General features: G+C 47.1%; 1 protein-coding gene across 2 annotated transcripts in view; it reads right to left on the reverse strand.

The window, feature by feature from the left end:
- Nucleotides 1-22,394, reverse strand: part of LOC123428396 (phospholipid-transporting ATPase 3) — a 36,765-nt gene that overhangs the window by 2,943 nt on the left and 11,428 nt on the right. For both annotated transcript variants that reach the window (XM_045112594.1, XM_045112600.1), the window contains 12 exons: nucleotides 20,552-20,636; nucleotides 20,400-20,477; nucleotides 20,209-20,325; nucleotides 19,809-19,964; nucleotides 19,600-19,704; nucleotides 19,243-19,385; nucleotides 18,873-18,974; nucleotides 18,675-18,738; nucleotides 18,381-18,593; nucleotides 16,877-17,042; nucleotides 16,672-16,751; nucleotides 14,743-14,982 (listed from right to left, as the gene is read on the reverse strand). In XM_045112594.1, the coding sequence (XP_044968529.1) occupies nucleotides 14,743-14,982; nucleotides 16,672-16,751; nucleotides 16,877-17,042; nucleotides 18,381-18,593; nucleotides 18,675-18,738; nucleotides 18,873-18,974; nucleotides 19,243-19,385; nucleotides 19,600-19,704; nucleotides 19,809-19,964; nucleotides 20,209-20,325; nucleotides 20,400-20,477; nucleotides 20,552-20,636 (1,549 nt within the window). The remainder of the gene's footprint in view (nucleotides 1-14,742; nucleotides 14,983-16,671; nucleotides 16,752-16,876; nucleotides 17,043-18,380; nucleotides 18,594-18,674; nucleotides 18,739-18,872; nucleotides 18,975-19,242; nucleotides 19,386-19,599; nucleotides 19,705-19,808; nucleotides 19,965-20,208; nucleotides 20,326-20,399; nucleotides 20,478-20,551; nucleotides 20,637-22,394) is intronic.

Below are 22,394 nucleotides of genomic sequence, written 5' to 3' on the forward strand. Positions count from 1 at the left end.
TCACCTTATCACCAACTTGGAATGGTTTTGGCCTCCTTTTGCAATCAGCAAGTTGTTTATATTTCTGATTTTGTGCTCCCAAAACACCACGAATCTCTTCAAATAGTTCAGTATAATTATCAGCAAAGGACAAGACTGCTTTTGAGTTTCCCCTTGATGGTAGCTTCACCAGGTCCACCACATGTGTTGGAACTTTAGTGTAGACAATGGAGAAAGGACTCCTTCCTGTGGATCTATGCTTGGAGTTATTGTCGGAGAACTCTGCAAGAGATAGTGCCAAATCCCATTGTCCCTTTCTTTCTCCACAAATGCAACGGATCAGATTACCCAAAAACTTGTTTACCACTTTCGTTTTTCCATCTGTTTGTGGATGAGCAGTGCTAGAAAATTTCAATTCAGTGTTGAATTGCTTCCACAAAGTGAGCCAAAATGCAGCAAGAAACTTGCTATCACGGTTTGAGACGATCAACCTTGGAACTCCATGAAGTCTTACCACTTCTAGAAAGAATAGGTTTGCTACATGATGAGCACCCGTTGTCTTGCGGCATGGGATGAAATGACCCATCTTAGAGAATCTGTCCACGACCACAAACACAACATCACTCCCTCGTCTTGTTCTTGGCAAGCCCAAGACAAAGTCCATAGAGATGTCCTTCCATGGAGCAACAGGAACAGGCAAAGGCATGTATAACCCTGTGTTATGAACTTGGCCTTTGCAGGTTGACATATGAGACACCGTTGAACAAACTTTCTAGCATCTCTCTTTAGTTGCAGCCAAAAGTAACGAGTTTCCAGGTTAACGATAGTCTTGTCCCGTCCAACATGGCCACTAAGATCACTTGAATGAAGCTCTCTAACCAGCTTGTCACGTAGAGAACTTGTTGGAATGCACAAACGATCATTTTTGAAGAGATAGCCATCACCTAACGGCTGGCCTCTTGTGTGCTTTACCCAAACATGGCCAAGGTCTTCGTCATCCTCCTACAACTCCTTTATTGATCCATGCCTGGAAGTTCAACCTCAAAAGAAGTCAAGAGGCATGCACGACAACTCAAAGCATCAGCCACTCGGTTAGTCGGTCCAGATTTATGCACATAGAGCTCATTTTCCCTTAGTACTTCTAGCACCTTCCGAACGTGATCAAAGTGTTCATCTTCATCCTTACTATAGATCAAGATGTCATCGAAATAGACCACAACAAAGTGGGATAAGAAGGGTCAAAGGACTTGATTCATCAAGTGCATAAAGATACTTGGTGCATTTGAGAGTCCAAATGGCATGACTACCATTCAAACAACCTTTCCTTTGTCTTGAAGGCGGTTTTTCATTCATCCCCGGGTCTGACACGGATTTGACGATATCCACTTCTTAAATCTAGCTTTGTGAACACTTTTACCCCCACTAAACTGATCCAACATATCATCCAAATGGGGAAAAGGGAATCTATACCATACGGTGATCTTTGTTAATGGCTTTACTGTCCATACACATGCACCAAGATCCATCTTTCTTTGGCATGAGCAGGGCCGGTACAGCACATGGGCTAATACTTTCTCAAATGTGCCCCTTCTGCAGCAATTCCTCCGCTTTCTCCTTCAATATATCATGCTCTTTTGGGCTCATTCAATAGTGTGGAAAGTTAGGAAGACTTGCTCCTGGAATTAAGTCAATTCTATGTTGAATTCCTCTCATCGGTGGCAGGCCTTGTGGCTCTCCAAGTATGTTATAAATTTTGCCAATAAACCACCTACATTTGCTGTAATTTCAACAGTCAAATGCTCTTCTCCTTTTACAACAAGTGCAGCACACAAATCTGCCTCCTTCAAGTCTTCCATAAACTCATGAGAGGTATGGGAGATGGTTAACATAGTTTTCCCCTCATCCTTAGAGGTATTACCTTCAGTTTTGTTTGGTAGAATAATGATTTTTCTCTTGTTCCAAATGAAAGAGTAAGAATTTTCCTTGCCCTTGTGTGTAGTATCCACATCAATTTTCCAAGGTCTCCCAAGAAAAACATGGCTGGCGTCCATATCAACTACGTCACACAACACATTTGAGCGATAATGCTTGCCCAAAGAAAGTGGCAGGTTGCATTGTTTCGTGATCCTCATATTCACTCCTTTCTTGATCCATCCAAAAGTGTAGGGATTTGGATGATCACGGGTTTCAAGCTTTAAATGGTTCACCAACTTCTGGGAGATAAAGGGGTCAGTTTGGATGAAAGACTTGACAACATGCCTGGGAAAAACTCACGCCTGGATCCAGCCTGAGTTGTTGGAATTTTTTGCCTGGTCAGGCAAGCCTGACATGCACATGTTTGGTTTGTACCCTGGCTCTGCTGCTGCCTGAAGTGCAATTAGTATATAAAAGAAACCCATGCCCATCAATTTGATACAAAAGAAATAATATAATATTGCCAGGCAGCCCAGCAGGCACACCCAGGCGCATGGGAAGGAACGCCTGGCTCAGGCTAACCCCGCTGTCGGAAGATCAGGTGCGGCTAATCACTTTCCAGGCTTTTGCATGCCAGGCTAGTATCTAATGTCCCTGGATACAAACCAAACAAGGCCCAGGCAGGTCCCAGGGAAGCTCCAGGCCAGGCAATTTTACACCAGGACAGCAACCAAACTGACCCAAGATTCTCGCAACTGCAACTATCAATAACTAATTTGCATACCTTGTCATTCACGGAGCATTTGCTCTCAAATATTTTCTTCCGTTGTGTGTCGTCGGGTTGTGGAGTGGAACATAGGAGACGCTCAATCACAAATACCACCTCTTCACCTTCTCCTTGACAAACCTCTTGTCATTCTGCATCTTCAGATTCGTATTCTTCCTCATTGTCTTCACCATCATGGATAGTTGTGTTAACAAATTTTCTTACTGGGCAACCGTTGGATATGTTGTTAGGAATATGCAACTTATATTCCCATGAGACCATAGGCCGGTATATATACATGTACAGGTGGTGGACTATATGCAGGAAGCCCCTTATATATTGGGATAAACACAAAAGGGTACATGGCTATATTATATATACTCTAACACCCCCCCCCCCCCTCAAACTCATGGTGGATGAACAACACCGAGTTTGGAGAGATAGAAGCCATGCTGCGCTCTAGTCTGGGCCTTCGTCATAAAATCCGCCAACTGTAACTCGGAAGGCACATACTGAAGAGCAATAACCTAATCCTGCACACCAGCACGCATATAGAAAGCATCAACACCAATATGCTTGGTGAGCTCATGCTTCACAGGATCGCGCGCAATGCTAATAGCACCTGTACTGTCAGATAAGAGCAGAGTCGGTGTAGTGACAGAAACACCAAAATCCTGATGTAACCAGGGTAACCAAGTCACCTCTGTTGTCAAAAGAGCCATCGCTCGCAACTCAGCCTCTGCACTCGAACGGGAAACTGCAATTTGTTTCTTCGTCTTCCAAACAATGAGAGAACCACCAAGAAAAACACAGTAAGCAGAAAGTGAACGACGATCCGAAGGATCACTAGCCCACGTAGCATCCAAATAGGTCTTAAGCTGTAAAGAACTGGAGCGAGGAAAGAATAGACGGTGAGAGATCGTGCCCCAAAGATATCGGAGAACACGAAGGAGATGACTATAGTGAACCGATGTGGGAGCGGAGACGAACTGACTCAAAATATGAACCGCATAAGAGATATTCGGACGAGTGACAGCTAGATAGACAAGGCTACCAACAAGATGACGATAACGCGTCGGGTCAGGCAAGGGGTCACCATCAGTATCACGGAGGTGAACATTGAGCTCCATGGGAGTCTCAACAATGCGCTCATCAGTAAGAGCAGCACGAGCAAGAAGATCCTGGATATACTTTTCCTGGGTAAAAAAGCCATCAGAGATAGAAGAGACTCCAATCCCAAGAAAGGCAGCAGCAGACACCACAAAGGCAAAACGCTCAAACCAGGCGCGGGGGGGGGGGGGGGGCTTGCTTAAGGCCATAGAGAGAGCGACGAAGACGACATACCATGCCATCAGGAACAGAATACGTAGGTGGTGGCTGCATATACACCTCCTCACGCAGCTTACCATTAAGAAAGGCAAAACCATCTTCCACGGTCTCCTCGCCTAGCATGTCACCAGATTCTGCACCTTCATCTCCTCTGGTTTGTTGCGGGATGGTCGTTTTGCCTTTGGAGGAGCGATCTTTTCTTCCACTCTATTAGTGTGATCCCTAGACGAGCCTTCGGTATGAGGATATGGAGGATATGGAGCCTTAGTTGTCTTTCTTGTCCTCACAAACCTCTCGGCCTTCAAGGCTAGAGCTTGTGCTTGATCAATAGACCAAATTTGTTGCATCATCAATCGATCTTGAATAGCATCATTGAGACCATTAATGTCCTTGTTGTATGACCTGGTCGTGTAGATCAAGGAAGAGGCGTCCCTCTGGACCAAGGCAGGAGCGGCCGGTCTCCGTATCATCTACCCCCAGACCTGGGATGTACACTAGTCATAGGCTTTTCAATTCCCAGCATTGCCCCTCCTAGGAGGATTGTAATATAAACTCTTCCTTTTCAATACAAAGAAACGCACGTATCTCACTGCGTTTTCTCGAAAAAAAGACCATTAATGTACCTTGCAACTTGTTGATCTTCGGTTTCATCAAGGTTGCACCTCACTTGTAGCCTTAGAAACTCATCCGTGTAATCTCAAACAATCATATTTCCTTGAGCACAATTTTGGAATTGGATAAATAGGATCTGGTCATAATCAGTGGGTAAAAATCTCCCTTTCAAAATACTTTTCATTTGTCGCCAAGTTCTCACACGAGGTTCTCCTCTCAGCCTGGGTTCTTCTTGAACGTGATGCCACCGTGCACCGGCTCCTCCTTTCAGCTTGTATGCGAACAAAGGAACTCTACAATCTTCCGGAACCTCCATCACCTCAAAGAAAGTCTCCACCCATATAACCAATCAAGGCACCCTTCAATATCAACATTTCCATTAAAAGCTGGGATCTCATCTTTCACCTTCTATGTATCCCTTGCATATGTAGGGTTGGGTACTCTCCGATATGCATAGAGATTAGGTTCTTCAAGGGTATCATCATATTCTTCACCTTCAGAAGCTTCAACATAAATTGGCCTTCTTGAAGTGCGTTGAGCAGCACATTGTTGGGGCGGTCTCGCTCCAAGATTACCTCTCCTTCTTTGTTGAACATTTTCTTCTTTGGATGAATCTCCTTCATTGGCAGCAGGGGACACCCTTTCTTATCATCTCAACCAGCTGATCAAATCTCCAATTAAGATCTTCACGCAACTCTTTGATTTGTTGTTCTACAGCATCCATCCTCTTCTCCAATTGCTCCATTGCTTGCTGCAGCTTGCTCTCAAAGAGAACAACAATAACTTGTATGGATCAACGGGGCTCTGATACCACCTGAAGCGGCACAAGGTTGTGGAGGAACAACTCCACCTTGCTGCTACAATGTGTACAGCACAAGTGTTGAAGGAACTACTTCAACGTGTTGTGCTAGATATCGCTCTAGAGGCGAGTGGGGGCCAATATGGCAGCAGGAGTTCAATCCAAAACTACTAGAGCACAAGATCTAGTCCCAAGATCTTAGATAGGAATAACAAGTTCTATTATAGATAGTGGGTACATAGTCTGGTTACAAACTAGAGGTGAGGACCTCTATTTATAGGGCTTTGAGAAGCCTTAAAATACTTCTACTTATAGCTGGAACACTCTAAAGAACATTGTTTAGTATTCACCATTCTAATCACAGCTACTTATAACTAGAGAACTCTAGGAACAGTAGGTAGGGTAAAGAAAATAAAAGAAATACTACACTAGAGTGGAAGTATCTATAAGTAGCCAAACAGATCTGACATGTTATTTCTCTTTGTTTTTCCTCAACTACTGTGCCTCATCAATGCTTCACGATGTAAGTGGTGCTGGGTCCCACTAGTCACACATAGCCATCGACCAAAAAAACATTAAGTGGCAAGGACACCAAGGAAAATTAATCGGCGCAATGGATAGCCCAGAAAAGCCCATCAAACCAGCAGCAGTCCACAATTCCTGTTTGCGTCCTTCCCAGTCAATCGCCATGCCCTAGGCTAGGGCGTCGTCGCCTCAATCTCCACCGCACCACCTCCCGCTTCTAACCCTTCCTTCATTCCACGGCGCCTTCGTCGTCGTCGTGTTTCTAAGGACCGAGCGGAGCCTTGCGAGGACGCCTCCTCTGCTCTCTCCCCTATCCTACTTATGCCTCTTCAGCCCCTGCTCCTCCGCAGCCGTCAAAGGGAATAGCTAGGGACCAAGCCAAGCCATTCATGGCTGTTTCTCCCCCCCCCCCCCCCCCAATCTCGGCGATGGCGTCTTCAGCCCCTGCTCCCAGCCCCCTCCTTTTCTCCCCCAAGGTATGCAAAATCCCCTTCCCACACACACCACAGTAGTAGTGTTCGTGGCCCTCGGGTGTAATCGCCGCATCTCGCTGCTGTTTGCCCTGGCGGCCTTGTTTGTTGTGTGGATGTACTAGGATTGAATGGGAATGAAACTGCAGCAATTTACCCTTGCATTCTTACGTAATCTGTGGACTGTAGGTCTGTCGATGTTTGTTCCTGTGCGTGGTCAGATACTACCAGTGCGTTATTCGATTTCCAACTGCCTCGCTTTGTAAACTTCTGTCCCCAAATCTGATTGTGTTAGCGTCACTGTTTAGATTCAAACCAAATCCTATTTGTGTTGGCTTCAGTGTTTAGTGGATCCAGGATGAACAAGAGTTTTTTGCTGCTCCATCCTGATGTCGAACTTGTGCTGGAATCATACCCTTAGCTGGAATGTTTTGAACTATCTGTGACGTCAAACTTGTGCGATGTGTGCCAGTGTTGCCCTGGTGAACTGCTTGTTGCTTTGCTGAACATGTGCATCTGGAGAACTATGTTAAAATGCGCATTTGCGCATTTGGTGTTGAAGTACTGTATATTAGTTTTGTTGTGACTTGTGCATAGAAAATTGCTGTAGTACTACTTTGTTTGGAGAGCTGATAATATATAAACTGTTCACTGTAAACTGCTGTAGTACTATACAGTCTGAAGCAACTTCTAGGTTTGGAGAGCTTTCGCTGTGAGAGAGTACATAATACGTGTGGGTATAGTGAAGCGTGAGATAACGATCGAAAGGGAGCGTGCTTGCTGTGTTCAAAACTACGTACATGCATTAATTCATATGCAAATTTAGGCCCTGTTAAAAGTCTGATCTGCTATGAAATTAATTCATATGCTGAAATTAATTCATATGCAAGTTTTTTCAACATTTAACATGTGGGAAATCTTGTGTTGTGTCTGAAGAAAGCAAATAAAATAATTCTATGGTTGCGTCCATTTGATCTGATTGCTAGTCAAATTTAGCATCCATTCCACATTCATTTGATGGAAGTGACCATGGGTGATGTCGAAGACCAAGCGGTCTTGACGATCGACAAGCAAACTGAAAAGTGGGAAGCCATGGAGCAGGAACAACAGGTCTGGGATGCTATCGAAGAGCAACAGAAATCTCTGGGCCTCCTGTGTTTCCCTGTGGCATTAATTATATTCTTTGATATTTTTTGGTCCAGATGTAGAAAAACACTTGCTTGCTGTGAACGAAGCTCTTGACAACCTTTTCAAAGAATATTTTTCACAAATGACAGATGCATTGGATGAGTCAGCATCCGGACAAAAAATTGACAAGGTTGTGATGAGGAGAATGATCCGTTGGCGGATTGGGACGAACACTTGAATAAGAAGCAACGTCAAACTGCATTCACTTGCACAGATGATTTCAACATTCTTCAATGATGGCATCTTCACTCGTCCAAGTATCCCATCCTTTCTAGTATAGCTCGTGATGTTCTTGCTGTACAAGCTTCCGTCACATCGTTAGAGTCGGCTTTCAGTACTGGAAAGCGTTTGATAAGCGATTAGGCACGAATAACAGAGTTTGGAGAGGATGGGTCGGGAGAGCTCCTTTGCAGGCGACAAGGCCCCGCAGGTCGCTCTGCAACCTGCCCTGCCCGAAACGGCCCCTTGTGGTGACCTGGGCGGACCTGGCAGAGGATGCTGACCGCACCTCTGGCCTCCCCATCATGCGCCCCGAGCCCATCCAGCGACCTGCTCCTCGCACCAAGGTGGACGACCGTGCTGCGGCCATGGACTTACTCCCAGGGGTGGAAGTCGTCCTGGTGACCGGCACGCTCTCCCCCGTGCCTGGTTGTCCTACCCAGCTGGTTCGCCCCCTAGGAAAGGGGTAACCTTGCGGGTGTAGGCAGGCCCCCAACATCCCTGTGGCTGAGGAGTCGCCGGTCGCACAGAGTGAGGGGCTACGCAGCTCTCCTGGCGGGTGGATCGAAGCCCGCTGGTCCGTCCGGAGCACGACAGATCAGCCACAGCAGGTGTGCTCCCGTTCCGGACCACGGCTCGTCCTTAACCTCGACGGGCCTCTGCCGCCGTAGATCCCCCCTCGGCCGTTCATCGCCTCTTTCCGCTCCGTTCAAACCTCCGCATCTTTGTCATCAATTCCGGCTCCTGGATTCTCACCACCGCCAGCGGCGCGCCTCCCTACGGATGGGGAAACCCTGGAGCGTGTGTCCCGCTGCCTGGACAACCTGATGGGCCTGCCCTCCCCAGGTGGGCCGTTGGAGACGACCATGGGCCCAGTTGATGCTACCCCTGGTGCCACTTGGGCCGGTTCGCGTCGAAGATGGGTTGTCCCCAGCGTCGGCCCAACTTGATGTTGGCCCCTCTTCCTCCACGGCTGGTTCGCCCCGTAGGAAAGGGGCAACCCTGCGGGTGTACGCGTGCCCTGACGTCCCTGTGGCTGAGGAGTCGCCGGTCGCACGGAGTGAGGGGCTACGCAGCTCTCCTGGCGAGTGGATCAAAGCCCGTTGGTCCGTCCGGAGCACGGTAGATCGGTCACGGCAGGCGTGCTGCCCGTTCCGGACCCCGGCTAGTCCTCAACCTCGGCGGGCCTCGGCCGCCGTAGATCCCCCTTCGGCCGTTCATCGCCTCGTTCCGCTCCGTTTGAACCTCCGCATCTTTGTCATCAACTCCGGCTCCTGGATTCTCGCCACCGCCGATGGCGCGCCTCCCTACGGATGGGGAAACCCTGAGCGTGTGTCCCGCTGCCTAGACAGCCTGCTGGGCCTGCCGTCCCCAGGTGGGTCGGTGGAGACGGCCTTGGGGCCAGTTGATGTTGACCCCCTGGTGCCACCTGGGCCGGTTCGCGTCAAAGATGGGCTGGCCCCAGCGCCGGCCCAACTTGATGTTGGCCCCTCTTCCTCCATGGCTGGTTCGCCCCCTAGGAAAGGGGCAACCTTGCGGGTGTACGCTGCCCCCGACGTCCGTGTGGTTGAGGAGTCGTCATCTTGCGGGTGTACGCTTCCGGAGGTTGTGTCATCCAACCCCTCCCTGTTGGCGATTGCTTCGAATCTGGGCAAGGGCACGGCCACCCCGGAGTTGTTTGCGGCTGAGCTCAATCACCTATGCAAGGTGGAAAGGGACTGGCAAGTCGCCGCCCTCTCCGACCGCAAGTTCTCTATGATCTTCCCTGAAGAAACTAGCTTCGGCATGTGTACCCGGAGCACGGACATCACCCTGGCTCTGAACAAGTTGGTAGTCGACATCTTGGCGCCTCGCATTGACCACGCGGTCGCGGCCGAACTTAACATGGCTTGGATCCTTATCAAAGGCCTCCCGGACATCGCTAGACATGAGCGGGTAATCCGCAATATGTCTAAGCTCCTCGGCAAGGTTGTGGTGGTTGATGAGCTCTCCCCCTCTATAAAGAAGAGGTCCGGGTCAAGGTGATGGTTCTCGATGCGTCCAAGATGTGTGCCATCGTCCGCGTGTTCTTCAACAAGGTCAGGTATGACCTCCGGATATATCCGGAACCACCTCACACCAGGGTCGCCCCCGCTTCCCGGACGGTGGTGGTAACGATGATGGTCCGAGGAACCATGACAACCATCAAGAGCATCATTGTCGCCGCTCCCGTACCTCCGACGATGAGGACTCCCCCGAACGCAGCCACTCTCCCTCCCGGGATCCTCCTGCTCACTCCCGTTGGGGGAGCTCCAAAACTGCTACCACCCCTCTTCTGCCGGTGGTGGTGGATGTTTCTGATGCACCCCCCCCCCCCCCCCCAAATGGCTTGGATGTCTGTGGATCCACCTGCAACGGTTGCGGATGCCACCGCGGCCCTCATCTCCTCGGCCTCAACTTCAATAGAGGGCCCCGTCCCGTCAAGGAGTATGGCTCCTTTCTGCTGTTGGGGGAGGGATGATTGACTGCATGTGCTCCCTGGTGTCTCCAGATCCTGTCCAGACGCCCTCCCCCGCAAGTGACTCCTCAAACACCAGTATGCAGGTGCTCCCGCCCTCTTCACCCCAGTCGCCGGCTGCTCTCGCTCTCGGGGATGGGCGAAGCTCAGCAAAGCGCTGCCTCAGCTCTGGTCTAGTGGAGTCGTCGGGCTGCCCCTACCTCCCCCCTCCCCCGACTCCTCCGTGTCGATCTCCCTGGCCACGTCGGAGCTGCGAGTAGAGGCCACGCCCCCCGCCTCGTCTTGCCCCAGTCCCCACCCTCCAGGCAGCGTCTCCCCAATCCCCCATCTGAGGCCCCGGCGACGCTGCTAGGCCCGGATGTCTCTCCCCCGGCTCCGACCATGACCGCAACCGCAGCTTGCGGTGGCATCGAGCTGGCCGCCCCTTCGCCCGATGCGGCTAAGGATGCTCGCTCGCCGCCTCGACTGCCGACCTCTCCACGGGCTCCTCTGTCGCCATCCCCAGGCCCCGTCCCCTGCTGCTTCATGCCGATCTGCCCCCCGTCTCTGACTGTTGCCTCTGTGGTGGTGTCCTCAGTGGTGACCACTTTGTTGGACGCTCACCCACACCCACCATGGACGGCTGCATACTCCAGGAGGGTAGGTCAACCTCGACCCCGGCGACGTCATCTCGAAGCAGTGCTCGAATCACCTGGAAGCCCAGCTCTGCCCATCTTGGAGCGGCTGGAGCTTCGGGCCACGGCCCGCAACCTCGAGCCAGGTACTCCATCCATTCCTGTCAGTTCTTCCAACTGCTCGTTTTCCACTCTCAAGTCCGCCCAGCTCGGTCACTTAGCTAAGGTCGCGGCGGACTCGGCAAACGTCCTCAGGGGGAGGTGGATCCCTCCCTAGTTCAAATCGATGCAATTCGCCCCCGGGAAATCCTGGATGGGCGGCTGGCCGAGACCCGCGCTCGCCTTGCCTCGTCCACGGCCCCCAATCCTAATGGGCCACCACCCCACCCCCCTCCTCGCGGGCGGCTGCTCGGACCTCTACGACTGTCGCTAAGGTCCGAGGCCGCACCCGCTCACGCACTACTGCCCTCCGTGCGCAAAGTGCCTCTCGTGTCTTAGGGTCCCACGATGGTTCCTTGATGCGAACTCTCTTTTGGAACATCCGCGGCTTCGACCAAGATGGTCGCCCCCGTCAACTCGTCGAGTCCATGCATGATGAACAATTCAACATTGTTGCCACCAAAGAAACCATGCGCACGGAGTTTTCCCTGCCCGAACTCAAGCGTCTAAGCTCCCACCTGTTTGCCTAGCATTGGCTCCCTTCTAGTGGGATCGCCGACCACTCGGGTGGCATCCTTTCAAGCGTGCGTGAAGGATGCCACCTTTGAGGTGGGTAGCATGGACCGTGGTGAGTTCTTTGTTAGTATGGAGCTCTTCGAGCGAGTCATCAACTTCAAATGGGAGATCATAATTGTAAATGGCCCAGCAGATCCGCAGCCTTCCTCAACAAGCTCAAGAAGGTCTCGACCACCAATCTTCCGGTGGCGGTGGGCGATGAACCTTATCCGCTTTGCAGAGGATAAGAGCAACAATTTAGTCAACTTCCCGCGGATGCAGATGTTCAACGACTGCATTGCAGAGCTCGGCCTCCAAGAATTAGATAGAGTTGGTACCAGATACACTTGGACCATCCGCCAGGAGGACCCGACTCGTTCCGTTCTAGATCGCGTCTTGGTCTCCCCTGAGTGGGAGCTTCGCTGCTCCCTCGCCTCCTTCCAGGCTATCATCCAAACTGGATCAGATCATGTCCAGCTGCTCCTTTCATTGGAGAATGATCCCCCCCCCCCCGATTTCGCTTTGAAAACTTCTGGTTTAACGCTTTGAAAACTTCTGGCTTAACCAGAATGGATTCGTCGTCGCCGTCCGTGCTAGATGGACGGAGGCTCGTCTTTCTCCCCATCGCTCCATCTCAGCTGTCAACAATTGGCACTGCTATGCCAAGCGCTCGAGACAGTTCATGAAGGGATGAGGGCGAACCTCGACCGGGATATGCAGGAGCGGAAGAAATCCATACTGGTCTCCATTCAGGCGCTTGACCTTCGGGCGGACTCGGTGGGTATATCTCCTGACGAGTGGCTGCTTCGATACGACCTTGAGGATCAACTCGACCATTTACACCGACGAGAAGGCTTATTGGCGCCTCCACGGGACCCAAAAGTGGGTCCTCAAGGGAGACGCCAATACGGCACATTTCCAGGCCATCGCCAATGGCCGTCGACGCCGGAACTCTATCCCCTTGCTCTGGGACGGTGAGACCCTCCTTCAGCGCCCGGCCGACATCCGCGAGCATGTCCATGGCTTCTATAAGGCCCTCTCCTCCTCATCTAGGAGTGGTTTGGCCCTGGCAGCAAACTTCTGGACTGAACAGCAGTGTGACTCAGCCATGGAGAATGCGCTCTTACGGCCCCGCTATTTGAGGAGGAGGTTTGGACAGCCATCAAGGGGATGAATCCATCGTCCGCGCCGGGCTCGGATGGATTGTCGGTCAAGTTCTTCCAAACCTTCTTGAGTGTCATTAGGCATGAGGTGATGGCCCTATTTGAGGAGTTTTATGTAGGCTCCATCGACCTCCTCCGCCTTAACTATGGGATCATCACCCTGATCCCCAAGGTCACTGGTGCGTCGGATATCCGCCAGTTCCGCCCTATTACAGTGATGAATGTGATCTTCCACATCCTGGCAAAGGGGTACACAAATAGTGTGACCCCTTTTGCCGACTGAATTACCCACCCCGACCAGTCGGCATCCATCCGATGCCGGTGTATCCTGGATGGGGTCCTTGTATTCCATGAGGTCCTCCACGAGGTTCGGGTCAAGCGCCTCAAGGTCGTCTTCTTGAAAATAGACTTCCACAAAGCCTATGACACGGTTAGTTAGTTCTTCCTTTGGGAAGTGCTGCTTCGGAAAGGGCTTGTTGAGTTATGCCCTCAGCAGACCCCCCCCCCCCCCCACCCGCACACTTCGTGTCATGCTACCTTGTGTGTGTGTTTGGGTTGGACTTGGGTTGAACCTTGTGGCTGTGGTGGTTTACTTTATCTATAAAGCGGGGCAAAAGCCTTTTTCTGCATAAGCAATTACAGAAGTAGATTGTGAGCAAGACGGTGGAAACCTTAATCTGCCTTCAAGATTGGTATAGACGTGATGATAACCGTGCCAATACTCCTGATCAAGGTCACTACTATTAACTGACGTACGTGTGCACTACATAATATTGCTAATAAATTGTTCCATTGTAGCAAGCTTTGGGTAAATCTTAGGAGCATTTGAGTTAAATCTGGTTTCTTCTACGTCCATAGTTTCGAGAACATGGAATATGCTGTCAAGAACATGGAATGTAGGCATGCTAGTACAGCCTTGCTGTGACAACATCTGCTACTTAACATGAATTTAGCCATTTTCCAATTATGTTATCCATTTCTTGTCAGTTTTAATCAAACTTCGTATCTTTATTGAGATGGAGATTGTCTGCACTACAGTAATTTGATCTGGTTATAATAATGCTCACTGAGGACTTTTCTTGGTTAGAATATTAAGTAAAGATAATTGCTTATTGTGACTTTGTTGCTAGCTATCTGCATTTTTTTAAGATTGTGGTGCTAGCTATCTGCACTTTTAATCCTTGATGGTTTTGATTTCCTACTCTGCAATATGGAGTAATAATCATTTTAGGGAAGGGAAATACACACTGGTATACATATCTTTATGTTAGCTAGTGTCATTCAAAAATTGCACTTACTCAGTATTCAATATTTTTTGTGATTTTTTGCAGATGCAGACTGGGGTTGAGCCATACATGGTAGGATGGAAAAGTTACTGAGGCGATAGATGGAAGCATAAATGTTGTCAACTGCTAATGAATAAATTCAGTTGAGCTGAAACATGCTGAATTCATGGCGCAAATTGCAGCTGCTTTGTGGATTTTGTTATTTCCTGTACTATGAATGCTACTCTGAATTTTAATTTTTATACGAGACAATCTAAGTTGTAGATAAATGTTGAATCTGGAGATTTAAAGTTGACATTTTCACTGTATGTAGTACAGTACTGTAGTGTAAAGGCTGAATCTGGAGATTCTAAGTTGCCATTGTTTTAACTTTTATTTGCTCTGTACTGAATGATCTGAGAGGCTACTGATTAGGCATATATTAATGGCACTCTATAGAGTTTGCTTTGTAAATATATGGCACTATGTGGACACCACATACGCCACAAAAGAAATAACTGGACTATGACATAGTCCCGCATAACAAGTGGTGGTCAGAGCTGGCAAGTCCCACAATGTCCAGCGAACTGTCCATTTACATCCTGAGGCATGCTGTTGATACTTCATTACTTCCCTGAGTAAAACGCAAAGCCTGCATAAAACACTAAAAGCAAGAAATGATGTTTACCTGTGCCTTTTGCAGTGGAGAAACTCGACAACATACAACTGAGTGACAAATTAAACTCAAACCAAGAAGATTCACACGCAGAGCTGGGTCTAGAGCATACATCAAGCATCTTCCATCAATAATAAAAGCCAACTTTCGTTCCGGTGTGTTATTTAGAGAACGGTGGGCTTCCTCGAGGTAACTTCTTAGACTCTGTTTTACCGAGTCTTTAATAACTCGCGCAATTTCCACAGGGTCTCCCTGAAAATGACCAGAACATTATATATGGAAAGGAAGGTCCATAACGAAGATTACACAAGTCAAAAAGTTGGTTTAATACAATCAGATACAATTGTATTGCTGATTATGCTTTAACCAAAGTACAAAGAGCAAAAAAGATGTACCAAGGCACGTATAAACACGGCAGAGAGGCTAAATCAACACAATCCACATAAGAGGTAAGACATTTAAAAATATTTTATGCTGTTATCTACTCCCTCCGTTCCTAAATATAAGTCTTTTTAGAGATTTCATTAATGGACTACATACAAAGCAAAATGAGTGGATCTACATTCTAAAGTATGTCTATATACATCCGTATGCAGTCATCTAGTGGAACCTTTAAAAAGACTTATATTTTGAAACGGAGGGAGTATAGAAGAATCCTCTATAACACTAATCTCCCTAGTTTTAAAGAGCCCACATTCAATTAAGGTCTTCAATTAGAATTGGGTCACCCGATTTTGACCAGGTCAACAATTTCTCAAAGCTCTCCCATTCAATTCTTTTATACTATACACTATGCTTTCTAATTAACAAGGCCTCATAATTAATTGGGTCTTCAATTTAGAATTGGGTCACCCGATTGTGACCGGGTCAACAATTTCTCAAAGAGCTTTGTCATTCAATTCTTTTAGTTCTGCATGTTCTCTAATTTTGAAGCTCTTTCATTCAGTTGAGGTATTCAATTTTGGGTTTGGTTTACGGATTTGACCGGGCCAATGATTTTTCAAATCAATCAGCATCAATCGGCCTATAAAAACATATTAATCCCATGCATCCTCCCACAACCTAGAAAAAAGAAAGCAACCATCTGTAATTATAGCACTAATATAGTACATACAGCCGCGACACAGAACTTTCCCCATATGAATATACGTTGGTTAGCGGATAACACATGTCACACTATGAAAGTCCCATCAAATCACCGCATTATAAATAAAAATAAACACACTTCATTATCTCCCTTACCCGCCAAACTAAATATTCCATAAGTTCCAAAATATAAAGGGTATTAATTTTTTGGAAAATCAAATTTCTTTGACCTTGACCAAGTTCAGAGCAAAAAATATCGACATCCACAATATTAAACAAAAAGTATGGAAATTCATTTCATGATGAATCTATCAGGGAATATATTTATCTACAAATTTGATCAAACTAAAATAGTTTGACTTCTCAAGAAAGTTATATGCCTCATATTTAAAACAGAGTGTTTTTTTAAGAAACCCAACAACACCAACGACGCAGCAAAGCGCGCCCAACCCTTCCAGTAAAGACTAAGTCTCAGCCTAAATAAATCCCTTAATACCCCCACCAATCAATGTGAGTTCTACTCGCAAGAACCCAGTCAAGCTATTCCCTGATCAAAAAGATATAATTTAGCAGTCTACACTCGTATATCCATTTAAATCCTATAGAAGATAGTACACCCTCTGTTCCTAAACATACGACGTTTATGCAGTACAATTTCAACTGCCAAACAGAGGTTCCGTCCGAAAAAGCTTGTCCCAAGCTTGCCCCTCAAATGGATGTATCTAGCACTAATTTGGTGCTAGATACATCCATTTGAGGGACAAGCTTTTTCGGACGGAGGGAGTATTTGTTAAGGCTTGATTGCCTCTATGACAGAATATCATTTGACAGTGCAATTCTATATGATTATCTTACCCTGTCTTCAGCCTCTCTAATTGCGTCTGTCTCTGAACTTATGATGAACTGTTTTGTGTCGTTGTTCACCAGGCTGCATGCTGCGGAGCAAACAAATAACCAACTGAAAAATTTCAGCAGCTTCTCTAGGGGGGGGGGGGAGCTTTTACTATTCCCTTTAAGAAACAAGCAATGTTAAATCAATAACACACAACTAAAACCTCACCGTATGCTATATTAATTGCTGTTTCCATTTTATCTCCAGTTAGCACCCAAATTTTTATGCCAGCTGCAGAAAGAGTTTCGATGCAGGCTGGCACCCCTTCTTGCAGTTTGTCTTCAATAGCAGTGCAACCTATCAATATAAGGTCCTTCTCAATCAATTCAGCCACCTAGAAGAAAAATGGGAAGAAAATTATATCACATTATGGCCCAGCAATAGCAGAAAAGATTAACTTCAAATCCTTTTTACAACTCACTGTCCTTGATAATATGCAAGAATACACAGATAATGGTATTCTTGTGACAATTTTCAAACAAACTTAGGGAATTCTGTAAACGCTTAATGTTTTAGGGAAAAGGACCAGTCTATTTTGTTCATGATCCTCTTTCCTACCTTGGTACATATACATCGAATTGACTGGACAAAGATGTTTTTTCTAAATTATGTATAGAATACTAATATTCAATGACAAGGTAAGATTACAAATTAGCAACAAAAAATATTAAACTAACATTTACAGGTAATAAGACTCGTCCAGTTTTTATCTTTTGGAGAGAAAAAGACACTCATTAAAAAAATTACTCCTGTCTCTTAAGTAAAGGTTGTCATGGCATACTCGGATTCACGCAGTCCACCGCTTAAAACATTGACCATCAATATATAGAGAAGTATACTGAAATAGTACTAGCAAAGTGCCTGTGCATTACAACGGACCCAAAAGAGACAGCTACATGTTCGCAAACTTGAAAGGAAATCACCCAAAAGTACGTTCCTCTTATTTGTTTGGATGATATGGGGACAGATAGGTCTGGCCTAGAGAGACTAAGGGGTTTTCTGCAAATGTGGGGTAGAGTGGCAGGATATTTTTACAATACCACAGCTTACCTCGACTGAGTTGGATGTAGATCGAATGGTCAGAAACGACGGTGGATGGCAGGCACACCATCATCACCAACTGGGTCTTTTATAGGAGTATAGAGACGTGCAACAGTGGCACTGATTTGGTTTTAAAACAATCTGTTTAGAAACATCTTTTGCTACTACACTATTATAGAAATCACAGAAAGAGTTCCGCAGTAGAGAATGAAAATTCAAAAAGGACCTATTTGTCAAGTACATTCATTAATTAAAATGATCACAAAAGATATTCAACTTCTGATTAGACGAAATGCACAGATTCAATAAATCCAAAACGAGGCTTCAGATATGACAAAATGCAGAGCTACAGAGAATGCACCTATATAACAATTATTTCTAAACCACATTACTTTTTATACATAAATTGCTAAGTGATCACAGGAAATTAATCACATGCCCAGCAGCGCATACATCAAGACTAAGTCCAGTAATAGATGACAGTAAACCAAGATGTCAGGCAAACGATAGAAGGGATTGGAGAGGCAGTAACAGAACTTCAAATCACAAGGACGGCAATTCAGCACATATACTCAATAAAAGAAGATATAATATCATACTAATAAAATATTCAGAAGATAGTGATGCATGCCTCATCAAGCTTCTTATCGCGGTCACGTAAAGAAGATTTAGCTTGCACAAACTTCTCATTCCAGCTTTTGTATTGGTCCAAGCTGAGATCTCGATAAGCAAGGCAAAGTGTACGCAAGCCAGCAGATCCAAATTGCTCTAGATGTTCTCTGCTTGTCTTTTTAATGTCATAATTTCCATCAGCTAAACGTTCATAGATTACATTATCAGCACCCTATAACACAAAATTTGTTGTATAAGGTTAGTGCAACAATCTGAAAAATGCAAGCTATATCAAGTGTTTGTTTCTTATTACCTTGCAATAGAGAACAAGTTTTCCATTTGGAAAACGGCAAACCACAGATTGGCGCTTCCTTGTACTGTAAGTGCAGCAAAGTGTCAAATGAAAAAAAAAGGCAGCAAAGTGTCGGATGAAAAAAAAGGTACCAAAGTGAGAAGTGCAGAACAATGATTTAATCTCATCAAATTTCAGTTGGAATCAAAGAAAGCGGACCTGTTAAATTCCAAAACATTCAGAATTTCATAGGCAGCGTCTTGCATACTACCCATCCTATCAACATGTGATTCACGAACCATTACTGTGGTCGGCGTACGTCTGCAAAAGAGGCATAAAATGTCACTCTCCAGCATTCCCATTCACAAACAAAAGTATTTTAGCTCAACAATTTTAGCTGAACGTTTTGGTGCGAAATGGTAGATACACGTTTTAGTGTGTTTGTTCACTCATTTCAGTCCATATAAAAATATCCAAAACATCTTATATTGTGAACGGAGGGAGTAACAGAGTACAGAGCCTTTCTATATATCCTGTTTAGAACAAAACCACAAGAGCAATCTAAAACGACATCTAAGTAAAGACTTGCCTATAAAAAAAGAAACCAAAATTCTTTGCTGCAGCCACAAGTGCGGCCTCATCAGGAGAGGCAGCTTGATAAGTGATCTTTTCCGGTGTCTCCTCACCCTCAGGAAGAACTGTATGACAGATTGCCAGGCATCTGAAGAATTCCTAAAGAGACATAAGAGCAAATAAGGAATGGCGGTTTAGCAATTCACACAATAAAAAGGGAAAATCATTAAAAAGGGAACATATGTTTTAAATCATTTCATATTACAGAAATAGCTCCCGGTATGCCAATAACTCGCGTCAATCAGATTAAATGACCGAAATGAAATCAAAGTTAAGAATAAAAACTATTTCGCAAGTAGTCCAATGTATCTACCATGCAGGCCTCAGGATTAGGTTCATTTCTCCATGCACCACGCATTATTCTAGCGTCGTCAAAGTTGAATCCTTTCTCGTGAACTGCAACGGCTGATCTTTTACCCTAATAAAAGTAAGTAGGCCAAATATAAGGGTAGCTGTGCATCAAATGTTTCATCACAAATACCACACTTTAACAGCTTAAGTAGCAAGGAAGATATTGGAGACCTCATCATCATCAATCCTAACTCCGGCTCGCTCAGCTCCTCCCTTTTCAATCTCTGTAATGCCAGTTCCATATATTTCCCCACCAATTGAACATTTAAAGAATTCCATCAAGTTTCTTGTAAGTGTTCCAGTTTTGTCAGAAAATATATACTCAACCTGAACCATTAATGGTGAAAGAAACAAGGTAGAAAGAAATGTCAGAAATGTAAAATTTATTTGCAAGTGCTAAATATGCTTAGTTCAGTCGTGTTGTGTTATCGAGGTCTAATAACCAATCTAGAGCTAAATGTGCTTAGTTCGATCGTGTTGTGTTATCAGGGTCTAACAACCAATCTGGAAAGAATAAATTCATCTTGGACACAATGGAGCCATTGAAACATTTTTTGTAAGGGGATATTACCTGCCCAAGCTCCTCATTCAGATTAGAAGTACGGGCCAAAGCTGGGGTGTTGCTCTCAGCATGATACATATTCACATCATTGTTAATAAACTGTGCGCACTGAATGAATTTGATCATCTGCATATCAAAGGTAATATGAGGTCCAAACGTCCAATAACAGAATGCACTACATGAGTACTTGGACAATATACCTCAATGGACACGTAAAGAGATATGGGGATGATCGTTGAGTATAGAGTTATTAGAGTAAACATGGTTAAAATTGTCACCTGCAGCAGAAGTGCAATTGTATGAAATCATGCTTGGGGCAAAATATTTGAGAACATAACAAAATAGTACATACCACAAGTCTGTTCTTGGGATTAAACTGGTCCTCAACATGCCCACGCAATCCAAGATAAAAGTATTTCTCATTAATGAACACACCACTGTTGATAAAAGCCAAATATAAGGTATATTAGTAAAGTTACAATTATTTTTTAGATAACATGCAAACAGAACATGCACATCATTGCATTAAGATAAATCAGTCATGGAAGATGGCTCCGCTCTCCCTCCGACCTGCTCCCGCTCCGCGCGCCTGACCTAGCCGACCACCGGCCTCGCCTCCCCCATGGCGTCCTCCAGAACCCAGTCCGGCCAGCGCCACTCGGCCCGGTGACTAGACTCTGACGACGACGGCTCCACAGCACGCTCCTACCACGACGTCCCCGCCTCCCCCGCTACGGGCCCGACGCCTCGCCCGGGCGGCCCGCTCCGGTATTTGCCCCCGCCGGGCAGGCCGCCGTGGCTGTCACCACGCAGGTCCCAGCCACCGCCCGCCTTGGCCCGCGCTCGAAGATTCATCGCATGGGCAGCCCCGTCCGCGAGCCCGCCCTGGACCAGGACGGTTTCCAACAGCCCCAGCGCAGGAATCGACACCACCGTCCTCGACCTGCTCCTGCACTGGCTTCTCCGCGGCTGCCGCGCTCCCCCTCCCCTGAAGTTGTCTCGACCCCGAGCACGTGTTGGCGCCACCAAAGAAGATCCTCAAGATGCTTGAGAGGATCCAGCGAGGGTTCCTTTGGGCTGGCCTCGCCGAGGCTAACGGTGGTCACTGTCACGTTAACTGGCGCCGGGTGCACGCCGAAAATGCCTTGGTGGGCTAGGAGTGCACGACTTGGAGCGCACCAGCATTGCGCTGGGGACTCTTTGGCTATGGTTCAGCAAAACAGATGACCGCCGTGCATGGGCTGGGCTCGACCTCCAGTTCTCTGCTGAGGAGCGTGCCTTCTTTTTCGCGAGCACCCACACGATCATTGGGAACGGCGAGAGCACTAGATTCTGGGAGGACCGGTGGATCAATGGGCACTCCGTCTACAAGATCACGCCCCTGCTCCACGCCTGCATCCCCAAGCGACGCCAGAAAGGGCAGGACGGTCGCTAAGGGCTTACAGGCCCACCTTCGGGCGCGCGACATCCACGACATCCTCGGAGTCCACGAAATCGAGCAGTACTTGCAGCTTTGGCGTCTCCTCAAGAGCGTGGCACTCTCCATTGAGCCTGATATAAGCTGGTTTGGAAGTGGAACGAGGCCGGCACCTACACCGCTAGATCGCCTCCAACGACTGGAAGCTCATCTGGAAGAGTTGGGCACCGCCGAACATGAAATTCTTCCACTGGCTAGATCGATGTCGGACGACGGATCGACTCGCTCGGCATGGAATGCAACACCATGCGTAGGGATGGGCAAAAAAACCAAGAACCGAAGACCGGAGCCGAAAAGTTCAAAACCAAAGCCAAAAAAACCGAGGACCGAATCTTCGGTCATTTGATCGGTCAGCGAACGTCAAAAACCGAAATTGATTCGATGGTTCCGATCAGTGGCTTAGGTGCACCAAATTAACCGAATATTATATTAATACACCAGCAAAGCTAAGCCCAATAGTCCGGCCACATAAAAATATAGCCTACACTACACGGAGCTTTCCCATCCATTTTCTCTACCCACGCACGCAGCTTGTACGCAGCCACACACCTTATCCTAATGCGCTCCAGACTTCAGGCACATCACGCAGCGCCGCCGTCTCCATTTGCGGATTTGCCCACCTCCCGGCAGTGGCCGGCCAGCTCCAACGCGCAGCTCCCATGCGGCAGCGTTCCCGACGCCCATAGCTCCCTAGCGGCGGCCATGGCTCCCACACGGC

Source organism: Hordeum vulgare, chromosome 1H, assembly GCF_904849725.1.
Source record: "Hordeum vulgare subsp. vulgare chromosome 1H, MorexV3_pseudomolecules_assembly, whole genome shotgun sequence".
Lineage (NCBI taxonomy): Eukaryota > Viridiplantae > Streptophyta > Magnoliopsida > Poales > Poaceae > Hordeum > Hordeum vulgare.